At 39.4% G+C, this 12,234-nt stretch overlaps 1 protein-coding gene across 4 annotated transcripts in view; it reads left to right on the plus strand.

The window, feature by feature from the left end:
• The window catches only part of PAK5 (p21 (RAC1) activated kinase 5), a 148,479-nt gene that overhangs the window by 107,309 nt on the left and 28,936 nt on the right, over positions 1–12,234 (plus strand). For all 4 annotated transcript variants that reach the window (XM_042445112.1, XM_042445108.1, XM_042445109.1 and 1 more), the window contains one exon: positions 7,937–8,719. In XM_042445112.1, coding sequence (XP_042301046.1) covers positions 7,937–8,719 — 783 coding nt within the window. The remainder of the gene's footprint in view (positions 1–7,936; positions 8,720–12,234) is intronic.

Below are 12,234 nucleotides of genomic sequence, written 5' to 3' on the forward strand. Positions count from 1 at the left end.
AAGATCGATCGAAGCTGGATTGCAACCGCCCTCTCGATCACCTTCCCCAAAAATGGCAGCAGCGAAACTGGCCGATAATTATTATGTACCAGGGGGTTGAGGGAGGGCTTTTTTAACAAAGGTTTTACAATGGCCAATTTCAAATTAGTTGGAAATTGCCCTTCCCTCAAAGATGTATTGATAATCCGGCGTAACAGTGAAGTTACTGCCGGTCCCCCCTGCGCCGCCAGCCATGAGGGACAGGGATCGAGAGAGCAAGTTGTCTTCCGAACGCTTCCAAACGCTTCGAACGAACTTTTACTGGTATTATATTTGTAACTTTGTTTTTTAAAAAATATTTTGCATTTTATTTGTTATATTAATGTGGTATTTTAATAGTATTTTTAAAATTGTACTGTTTTATTGTTGTTGTTTTTAAGCTTTTGTGAGCTGCCTTGGGTCCAAGTTGGGGGATAAGGCAGAATATTAATTAAATAACATAAATAAATAAGTATGAATGGTACTTATATGCTTCTATTTAAAATGTCCAAATGTTATCAAATGAGGGAAGAGGTTCTGGCCACAGAACAATAGGATGAGTGACCTAGGCATGTGTTCCATTGCTTCCCACTCTCATGCTACTTGCAAAAATGGAAGAATTAAGTAAGAAGCTTGGCTTAGTTTATCTCAATGCCACTAATTCAAAGTGGCAGTTTTAAGCATTAGAACGCTTATATGATCTAGTACCAGAAAGTCTTTAAAATCACCCCCTCCTTGCCTGATCTTTAAAGTCACTTGGCAAGAGAGAGGCCTTGTTGGATGAACCATTGCCTCTGAAGTAATGCAGGTAGGCAAGAGATACAGAGACTTTTCTGTGGTAGCACCAACACAGTGAAATATCCTATCCAAAGATGTCTGCATTACTCTATGCTGCTGACCTGTATCCTTATCTTTTCCAGGAAAAATTGCTTAGCGCTTTTTTTTTTTAAAGTTTCCCGATGTTTTTAACATATAGTTTTAATTTCATTTGAGAAGTGATCATCTTTGATACACTGCTTTAACCTATTTCGCTTCCCTGTCTCTTTGTATATATTTTTAATTAAAGCCCAAAATTTCCAAAATGCTGAAAATAGATAAAACTGCAGTTGTTAGAACTGAAAACCACTGTACAAATATGAGCCAGGCATAGCCCTGCATTCCTCTTTCACCTTGTACTAACACAGTAGTTTTTAGACTTTTTACTCTTGTGACCTCCTTTACATCTCTATGCAGGCATTGCATCTCACCTCCCTCCTTGCTTTCTCTTCTCCAGGAGGAAAAAAACATTTGGGAAGTAGAGGAGGAGGAGGGATCAGGGCCTCCAAGTCTGGTACCCCCCTTGAGCAACTCTCACACACACCCAGGAGTACTGCCCCACAGTTTGAGAACCACTACACTAACTGGAGCCAAGATACTACATTGCCTTGGCTAGTGTAGGTCTATGTATTTGCTGTTTAAGGCAGGATTTGAAATTCTCATTTGGAGAGAAGGGCAGACTGCAGCTTATCAGGGACAACCCAGAACTAGTGCAGAGACATTGTTCCACCATCTTGTGCCTAGAAAAGGAAGCTTTATAGTATTTTATGCTTTCAGAGCCCCAACCACATGAAAGTATGGACTATCAGCAAGTTTTTTGCTTAGACCTATTGCAATGACTCATAAGTAATCCTGGTCCTCGGGTAGTCGCTTCTTCATCTTCAAACTGACGAAGCCTGTACCTTTAGACTTCTGCAATATGTTGGAGTAGGGCACTGCTTGGCTTCCATCTCTGATTTAAAGCAGAGTTTATCTACATCTTGAAAGAAAGTTCTCATTGCTGTTTTCCCTCAGGGCCCCCTGAACTGCCTGAGCTGATCTCTACCTCATTCAACATGAACTGTTCCTCTGTGACATTGGGTTTAGGGGAGTTTCACTTCATCTTCCAAAAAGGATTGCTCTGGTGGGGCCTGGAGAGGTGTGGAGTTTCCCCTCAGTTGTTATTTCTCAAGATGCATAGTCTGCTTTGGTTCATTGTAGACCAGTATTGTCTTAAGATGTCACACCCGCATACCTTTTGTATTACACCAGCAGTTGCACTGTATCAAATATCCAGCTGTACAAACTGCTTCCCCATACACCTGCAATGCAGAACCTTATAGGAATGCCTTCATTCTCCTTCCCATGATGGAAATGGCCACCAGAACATTCCCAGAATGACTTCTGTAATGCCTGAAAAATTTTCATCCCCTCCTTTTGCTGTCACTGTTGTCTCCATCTTTGCAGTAAGTGGTTGCTGGTAGTTCCTGGTTTGCAGATAGGATTCAGCACTATCAATCGCTTTAAAACCTGGAATAAAAACTGCAGTGGGTTCTTTACCCTATTGACATGGGAGCCACCGGTCACCACTGGTCTAAGTATACTGGTGGAACTTGATGCTTCACACTGGTGTTAAACACCCTTAACTGTTAACAGACCTTATATGCTATCTTTCTCCCCAACTTGTCCCTAAGGCTGTAAAGCTGGAGTATGGGGAGAATGTGACTCTCTAGTTGTTTTTGGACTGCAGTATCCATCATGCCATACCACTGTCTATGATGGCTGGGGTATTTCTGTTGAGAAAACTGGTCAGATACACAATTTGTGTCCAGTTGTTTAAAGAAATGTGTGTGCACATGCACATGTACATGTGTGTATCCACATGTCCTTTTTTAATGATCAATACATTGTACTTAAATACACAAAGCACCTTTGCTTTTTTCAGTGAAGAAAGGGAGTACATCTTCAACAACATAAAATATAGAATTATTTGTTTAGTGCAAGGTCTTACTGGGGCAAAACGGTTAATTACGTACTTCATTATAGTCGGCCTTAATACAGTAGCCGGAAAAGAAGAACTGTTTTTCATCCCCTCCTTCTAATAGGGTAAGACAGCTATTCTTACAGACAGATCCATTATAGCTTATCACTAGAGGACAGACCAGGAACATAACACCATGAAATATGGCTATTGTCACTGCTAGCCAGAACAAATGCCAGAACTCTTCAGAAAGCAGTGGAAAGCAGAGGATATCTCCTCTTGGGGAGAAGCAGACTTTAACTCAAAGAGATTGGTTTTCATTGATTCTGATGTCCGACAGTTGCTATGACAAAAAGGTGTGCCATATAACTCCCCACTGTAATATTGATTTATCTCAAGCTGTGCTCCGTTTTGCATTAATGCATGCAGGTTAACACTTATCAGATCCTGACACCTGATAACATGTAGCAACTGAAATTTTATGTGAGTGTCTATTTTAATTTTCAGGTTACACACAGATCCCTTCCAGAGAACTGTTCTTTATCTCCTACCCCATTTTTAAAGCATATATAATGATTTTGCAGGTATGTCCGTATCTCTAGCCAACTCGCTGGATTCAGTGACCATGGTTTGAACCAATTAAAAAACACCTATGCACCTGAAATACACACAAAAGGCAGAAATCCCATTCCTTTAAACAAGCTGATTGGATAACATAATAAATTATTGTGAGATGAGTGGGTGTGTGAATGAGAGAGAGAATATAGTCAAGAATCACAGTATCCTGTGTTTTGTGATTTACTCTTGAGTATAGTAACTAGTGCTTGGACATTGACTCTATTGAACTAAACCGTCATAGTTCCCAGCTAGTATGTTTTCTGAGGAATTCTGGGAGGATTCAAACCCTGGTCTCTAGAGATGTAGTCCAGCGCCCAAACCATGACACCATTCTGGCTCTCTTTTGTTAAACTTAACCTTATTTATTTCAAAGGGGATACCAGAAACTGAGACTGAGATTTTCTACATGTACCCTATCAAGAAAAGTTGTTGTTTTAGACTGTAGTTCTGGCTGTTTTTATTAATATTATAGATCAAAAAACTTTCTGTGTTCAACAACTCTCTAGCTGAGCAAACCTGTTAAAATTCTATTTTCTTATCTTAAATTATGACAATACAGATTGGCAATAATGTCGCCTACTATTTTCCTGTTAGCATTTTCCTTCTAAAGTAGAGCAATAGTAACTTGTTTCATTTTAAGAAATAATGAGATATGTGAGGTTTTTTTTTTAATTAAACAAAAGTATTGATTCTGTAAACCATCTTATAAAGATCAGCTGAAGATGACCGGTAGTGGATATAGGAGAGGCACCAGAGAAGTTCATCTGCACAAAATGCATAGTTAGCGTTTTGACGAATGATACTCCCAACAATGTTTATGCAAGATTGGGTTTGTTTTCGCTATGTCTTTGAGTAGACAAAAGATAAATGAGATGGGTGAATGTGGTGTCTTAATACAACATCCAGAATCCCTCAGCCACGTGGCAAAGAGATTCTAGGAACAGTCCAAAAGACAGCTAGCCAAGGTCTGATTTGCCTTCTGAAGTGAACAAGAATTTTGGGGTGCATCCTGATCAGGTGTGGATCACAACATTTTTGTCTATCCCAGTGTTGCACTACCAGGGATGATTTTGATCCAACCAATTGGCATGTTCAACTAATTGGCAGGTATCTCAGGTACAGAAGTCATGCTACTGAGCATCATGGCGCACCTAAGAAGTGAATTCTCACTCAGCCATCCTTCCTCTTGCTTATCCAGCTTAAAAAAGGCTGCAGGAGCAGAGCTTCTCATGGCCTTTGTGGTTTGATGGAGGTCTTTTGAATTATCTACCAGCTGCTCAAGGAAATGTATTGGAGAGTTCTAAATACACGTCCATGATCTACAAATCCCAGGATTCAATAGAATGGAGGCATGGCAGCTAAAGTAGTATCAAGCTTCTATAATTTACACAATTATGTCCTTGGCACTTGTGAAAAGAGCAGTGCGTCAGAGAGAGAAAGAGAGACAGAGACAGAGAGAGAATTTTGTCTGCAGAGCAACTGCATGTCTGTCACAAAGGATCTTTTCTGTTCAAGCAAACATCAGGAATCCACAAGCTCAGGCAAACTATAGAGCAAAGCTGGTAGGAGGGAGGGGAGAAGCATCCTCTCAGCTTTGAAGTGTGAACATGGGGCGAATATTAAATCAGCATTTGTCTCTGAACCACACATTTGCACAGGGGAAGTGGATGCCTCTAGGTTCTTCCATTTCACATTAAATTGCAAAGCATTTGCAGTGCCAATCATGTTGTTTTATGATGTGATAATTAAATATGAATGACACAGAAACAGACTGTCAAAGAAATACAAGTGCATAATGAAAAGCATGCCTGTCACTGCATGGCTTCAAAGTCCACAGGAGGCAACTCCAAACACTTCTGCTTGAACTATTGTTTCAGTATCAATGACTACAAAGAGCACCATCGGCTTAGATCGGCAACTGAAATCAGAGTAAAGTCCAAGAAGAGGATGGAGTTGCTTGCTATTTGCCTTGTGTATGCACCTTCAAGTCTCCCGTCGGTTTATGGTGACCCCTTTTTCTTAGCATTTTCTTAGGCAAAGAATACTTAGAGATGATTTTGCCAGTTCCTTCCTCTGAAATACACCCCCATTGGCAGTCTCCCATCTAAGTGCTAACCAGAGTTGACCCTGTGTAGATTCCAAGATCAGGCCAGATCTGGTGCCCCTAGAGTTTTTAGGCTCTCACTTTACTACACGCATAAGCATCAAATGAAGTCTCATAAAAGCACAAGTCCATGTGTTTCATGAAGAATGAAAACATGAGATAAGAGTTTGGAAAAGTTACTACCTTGGACTATATCTCCCAAAAACTCTGAGCCAGCAGGTCTGTCAGTACCAGTTTCTGGGAAATGCAAGTGTGTGGGGTGTTGTTACATGAATATTTAGACTGTAAGCATCCCAGAAAGCACCTGGTTAGCTGCAGCAATAACAGAAGGCTGTATTAGATCAGACTTTGGTCTTATCCATCAAAATTATTTTTATAAAAAATCCTTAAAGGGCCTGGTTATTTACTTGATGGTTTGTGCCCTCTTTAACTGTTGTGGATGCTTGTTGTGTTAAAAATACAGTTTAGTCAGGCAATAGTTAAAAACTTAATTCTCTTTAATACACAGACCGCACAAACAGGTAGTTACAAATGGAGCTAGAAAATCCTGAACTGTAAGAAACCTCTTTGGTTTTGCTACTTTATTAGGAGCAGGTAAAAGGAAACCAATAAAAGCAAGAGAAATCATCAACATTATTAATCCAGAGAAAATTATTTTGTCACCTCATTCCCATAAAATGGAATGAGAAGCAGACATCAAAACCAGCACTTGCAATGATCACATAGTGGAAATTGTCTTACATTAAAATCTTCCTGTTGTATAGGTTTTAGAAATAATGTTGGGGAAATAAATATATGAACACCTAATCATAAACACTGTATTCATAATTCTAAAAGAAAATATTCCAAAATCCATTTTAAAGGGGTTTTCTTTAGTTTTTCTATTTTAAAAAAGGCTGCTTTTCTCCCATTTTTTCTGTTTTCTTATTTGGGACATCACATCCTCTAGGAGGGGAACCTCCAGTTAGACTCTTACTACTGGTCCTGCTGGTTGGCACTGGTAGGTGTTGGAGCTCATTAGTATTTGGTATGGCAAGGGCTCCCCACTTTATTTTCAAAGCTAAGCACTCTACCAAAGCATATAAAGTTCCTTTTAAGAATAAAATGATATGCTGAATGAAATAATAAAACAAAACCAACTAAGAGACTTCTTGCATCATAAAAGGTGTTGTTTGATATTCATTTCATGGGCTGCAAGCCACTTCATCAGATGCAAGTTCATGAAAGCCTATATCCATTAAATCCTGTTATTCTTTAAGATGCCACAAGACTCTTTTACAGTTCTGTACAGCAGTAGACAAATATGGCTACCCCTATACCCTCCCTAAGTCAAAAGTGACAGGATGATGCTCTGGAAACTGGAGCATTATAGTATCATTGCTCCATTTTAGAAGTCTTCCACATGCCACTATATTAATTTGCCCATACAGCATTTATTCTCTTCTAGAATATTGGTTCTCTGCAAGTATACCAGTGGTAGGACACATTGGTTTATGTGGGGCACAGAATTTTCATAGCAGTTACTAAGAATTCACTCGGGCTCATATGTTCTCCTGAATGTTTGACATGCTGTTACCTTTGTGTCTTACAGTTAACATAACAATGAAACGTATGTATTGTTACAATTTTCAACAACTAAATAAGCTGTATGGAAGTTCTCTTTCAATAATACTACTGCCATTTTTTATGACTTAACACTTATCATAAATGGCAGATATACTAATAGAAAAATATGAATGCCTTCCTCCTTGAAAATGGCTTTCTGTTATGATGGGATTCTGATTCTTTGATGGTGTGATTAGCAGTACACAAGATACTAGAGGTTGGGAACCACTCTTGTTTACTCCAAGCTTCCTACATTCTAGCTTTTTGAGAAGGTAAAAATCATTTTAGTTCAGCTTGAGGTACCAGGAGATCCAGTCAAAGCAGAATATCAAAGTATATTTCCTCCATCCCTTTTACCCTCCCTCCCTCTCCCTCCTGGTGCCTCAGTAGTGTTACCTTCAGTAAAGTTTTTAACAGAAGAATAAAGTGCACAGTAATAAGCAGCCGATCATTTCCTATGCAACTGCTTTCTATAATGATGTGGAAATGAATCCAACTGGTGAGTGATTTCTTTTCATTCACTCCCATGCCAGCAAACTAGTTGTTAGCTCTGCCTGGCAGTGGTTCAGACTAACATCAAATGGCGATTTGTTATAATAGTCTATAACTGTGTATAGAGTTTAGAAGACTATGCAGTAATAGATTTTGAGGAGGAAATGACATTTTTGTCTGAAAATTGTATATTTGATAGAAGGATGTGGCGGATGGTCAGACTGTTCCTTACAGTGTTGTTGAAATTGTTCTGCTTGGGAGTTTTATCGCTGTGCCATTATATCCAAGACAGTCTTTAATCAAAAGCTATTTTCTGTTCCCAGACCATCGTTAGAGGAAATAAAACCTGCAAGGACACTTCAATCAATGGCTTGCTTGAAGAATTTGACAATATCTCTGTGACACGATCCAACTCGCTTCGGAAGGAGAGCCCTCCCACTCCACACCTTGGGCGTTCAAATCACATAGAAATCCACCAGCAGGAAAATGGCTACATCACATACTCTCAGTATTCAAGCGAATCAGACACTGCTGTGGATTTCCCCACTGATAAATACAGAGACAAAACCATTCATGGGGAAGAATTGGACAGATACTCCAAAGGCAGCTGTGCTGCAAAACAAAATGGGCACATGCTGAAAATGAAACCTAGTGAAATGTATTTTTCAGAAGCTAAGTCCCTGAAGGCTGATACCTCTAGGTTTTTGCCAGATTATCATGCTCACATGGAAACCAAAAGTAAACTGCATGACTATGGTGGTTTGAAGCTGGAATACCAGAGAGCAAGTGGCTCTTCTCTGGATTACAAAGATTCTTTTCATTACACTCCTTCTAGAACTTCCATTCACAGTCAGTGTTCTAGAGAGAGACTAGAGTACAGTGACAGTGACTGGACCAAGGACGATTTTGACAAGAGACCCAAGTCATCCTATGTAAACCAGCCCAGCCCTCAACCTGCCATGAGACAGAGGTCCAGGTCGGGCTCTGGTCTCCAAGAGCCCATCATGCCCTATGGAGCAAGTGCTTTTAAGTCCAATCAGCAAGGCCATTCATATAGTTCCTATACGTACCCTCGATTGTCAGAAACAGCAGCAGGCATTCCAAAGGTAAATGTTTGCAGGTCAACATTTTCAACATTGTGGTCATTTCAGTATTTGGAGTTAAACACATATTCTATGTGTTCTATGCATTCTAGTCTATTCCCAGTAGGTCAGGTCTAAAAAATGTTGTTTCTTCTGTTAATATCACATTCATGCAAAAAGCAGTTATGGGGAAGATAAGTGTGCATTTGAATAAATTTGCTAAGTTTTCATCTCACAAATGAGTCTGCAGCCCAAAACATAGTAGTATGCTGAAGTTGGCATTTCCCAATTTTTTCAATACAGTTCTCCATTTAAAAGTGTATTAGAAAATGCATGCATTAAGGGAAAGTGTTCACACAGACACACACACACACATATATATATGCATGTTCATGGAAATTATATAAATAAACACATTGTTAGGAGAAATTGCTTGTAGAAAATGGAAATGTTAGGCAAAAATGTATTACAAAAATATTTATATAAGGAGAAACATGCAAGACAATGCACTGGAATTTTTATGCAGACTTTTAAAAATCACAATCTAATAGGGAAAAAACCCCAAAATGAAGCAAATTTATGGTTGAAAAAGTGAGAAACCGAACAAAACTGAAATTGAGAATGACATCCATTCCTAGCAAAGGATACGTATCTAAATATGAACAAAAAGATGCCTCATTTTAGAACCATATATCGAAACAATTGTAACTTTATATTAACTTCCAAATATTATTGAAGTATATTATAACAAAAGATTTTTCAGAATAGTACTGGAGCCGCCTAGAGCTATACAATTTGAAGATAGTTTAGGATCAGTAGGCATCATTAGAGATATGTGAAACTGTCCCTATTTGTGGTTCTTGATGTCTGCAGAGTGCCTTGTATACTCATGCTTTCAGGTGCCAATCAGATATGTGCTGTAAATAATGTACGCTCATATATGAATGCCTTATATCCTCCATTAACCAGGATGTTCATCAAAAAATGAATGCAACCTTCATTGTTTTCTATGGGAAGCAATTTGGATTTAAATCTACATGGGCATTACTTAATGATCCTTGAACCTCAACCAGGTTGCAGAAAGGTTTCCACAGCCATCTGTTCTTTTCTACCATCTAAGTGTCTTGCACAAGGATTTGCACAATCATTTCTTTTCCTGACAGGAAGGAAATTGGAAACAGTTGAAGGAACATAGCTCAATGTAGTCTTCAGTACCAACAAACACCAGAACTGTTTAATTATTATTAGATATCTATATTATACAAATTGCATAGTACCATCAAAAATGGCTGCCAAATGCTTAATTTTCAGTAGCATTTATGTCTATGTCACATTAGTCATCCCACTCAACAGCAGCAGTAGCCAGCAACATAGAACAGAGGCAGGAAAATGTACATTGTCCTCAGTGTAAGGACGTAGGGCTGTGGTGGCAAACCTATGCCACGCGTGCCCTCTCTGGCACATGAAACCATTTCTGAGGGCACACAGAGACAGGAGGGTGGGGGAAGAATAGGAACAGGTGCACACCTGTCCCTCTTCTTCCGCCTGCTCTGCCGTGCCTTTAGATGTCTCTGGAGAGGCAGCTGAAGGTGCAGGAGTGTGGGAGGAAAGAGAGAAAAGGTGCATGCTTGTTCCTGTTCTCCCCCCTGCCCCAGAAGTCTCGCCTCCCCAGAAGTGCCATGTTTACCCCCCAGAAGTCCCACCCCCTGGCATCAGGTAACACTCAGTGCAGGAATGCCTTTGAGTCTAGGCACTCTCTCTAAAAGGTTCACCATCACTGACATAGGATATACTGTCCAGTCAATTGCAGAAGGAGATTTGAATGGGCTACTGGTTTGGGCAGCATAGATATATTTAATTTAACATCTTGTTGAGCCTGTAGGTCAGAAGTGAGTGATCGTTGACACACCAGATGTTTGGGCATACAATTTCTGTTTGCCACACCCCACAAGGTTAATGGTAAAGGGAAAAAGTTGTTTCAAAAATATCTGAAGGGCTTGAATTCTCTCCCTCCCCCACCATGCTGTAGATACTAACTGGCTTAATTTTAGGCAGGCGGGGGGACCATGGCTTTCGCAAGGCTTTCTTCAAAGCCTTCTTCCATGAGAAGGATTTGAACAGATAATAACAAATGTAATCTTCTCAAAATTACTTGTCATATTTGGGCATAATGTTTAAATGCTTCTGATTCATCAACTTGCTGCAACCAAGCCTTCATGAGACTTCCATGAAAACAGTACACTGCGTTTAAAAAGTGGAGGTTTCCCTGGAAAAATGTTTTCCCTATCATTCAGTTAAGAATATATTCTATTGTTTCTCTTGATTTTTAAATTAAGGTTTGTTTCAGTTCTATGGTGACACCCTTCATGTGCAATGATCTCTCACCTGTACTGCATCAGTCCTCAGTTCTGATGAGCTTTGTCCATGTTGAAAACCTGCCTTTTCCCTTGTATTCTGTCATCCATGAACTGTTTGGATATAAGAGTAACAACAGCAGAAACAACAGTGGTGATAGTAGTAGTAGTAGTAGTAGTAGTAGTAGTAGTGTTATTGCAGCCTTTCTTCAGGATTTTGTTCAAATGGGTAGTGTAGTAGTGTAGAAATTAGAGATAGAAAGAATATTTTTAAAATATTCAGAAAAATGGTCGAAAAACATGTTTTTTCTGTGTTAAGAGACCCTAGTGTGAATAATCCTGACTGATAAGAATCTTTGCAATTTGGAATTTATTCTGTGCAAAATTTGCACACAACTGTTTTGCACAGAAAGCAGAATTTTCTGCTCAGAAAAAAATATTTTTAGTGATGACCAGCTAGATGCCTTCAAGAACTCACAGTCAGTGTTTGTAGGCAGAAGCTATTTCGCACTGTGACCACACAAAATCTGATATTCAGAAATAAATTGCTCCTTGAGAGTCAGTAATTCTCTTTGGCTATCACAGTCAATAGCCCTTGATATCATTAGACAAATTCTTCCCCATAACTTTTTCTAATCCCCTTTTAAAACCATCTGAGCCAAGAGCCATTTATTCTTCCCGCAGCAGCAAATCCCCTAAATTTATTATGCTTTGTGCAAAATAGTGCCATCTTTTGTCCAATCTGAGCCTGTTCCATATTTCAGTTCAGCCTTGGATGAAGCTCAGCAGTGCAGCTACGTAACTGTTTCATCACAGTCCAAACTGCAGTCCAGGATGCCCACTCTATTTATCCATTCCTCATTTCCACATACTAAAGAAAACCTCTGTGAATCTGTTACAGAGCCTTTTGTTATATTTCACTGCACACAACAGCTCTAGAAGGAAAGGGGATGTCTATTATTTCTTGTTTGTTTGTTTGTTTGTTTGGGGGCAGGATTGGTTCTGTTCTGCAGGGGTGAAAGTTTTCATTTACCAGTAGACTGAACTTCAGGATTAGTCCCTTTCTTTGCATTTGGATCCACAATTGTTTCTTTTCCCGTACCACAATCTTTTCTCACCTAATTCCTTTCAGAGGTCTACCAAATTATTGATTCTGTCATTGTCACATTCCTGTCCCTACCACCC

This window comes from Sceloporus undulatus, chromosome 1 (assembly GCF_019175285.1).
Source record: "Sceloporus undulatus isolate JIND9_A2432 ecotype Alabama chromosome 1, SceUnd_v1.1, whole genome shotgun sequence".
Taxonomy (NCBI): Eukaryota; Metazoa; Chordata; class Lepidosauria; order Squamata; family Phrynosomatidae; genus Sceloporus; species Sceloporus undulatus.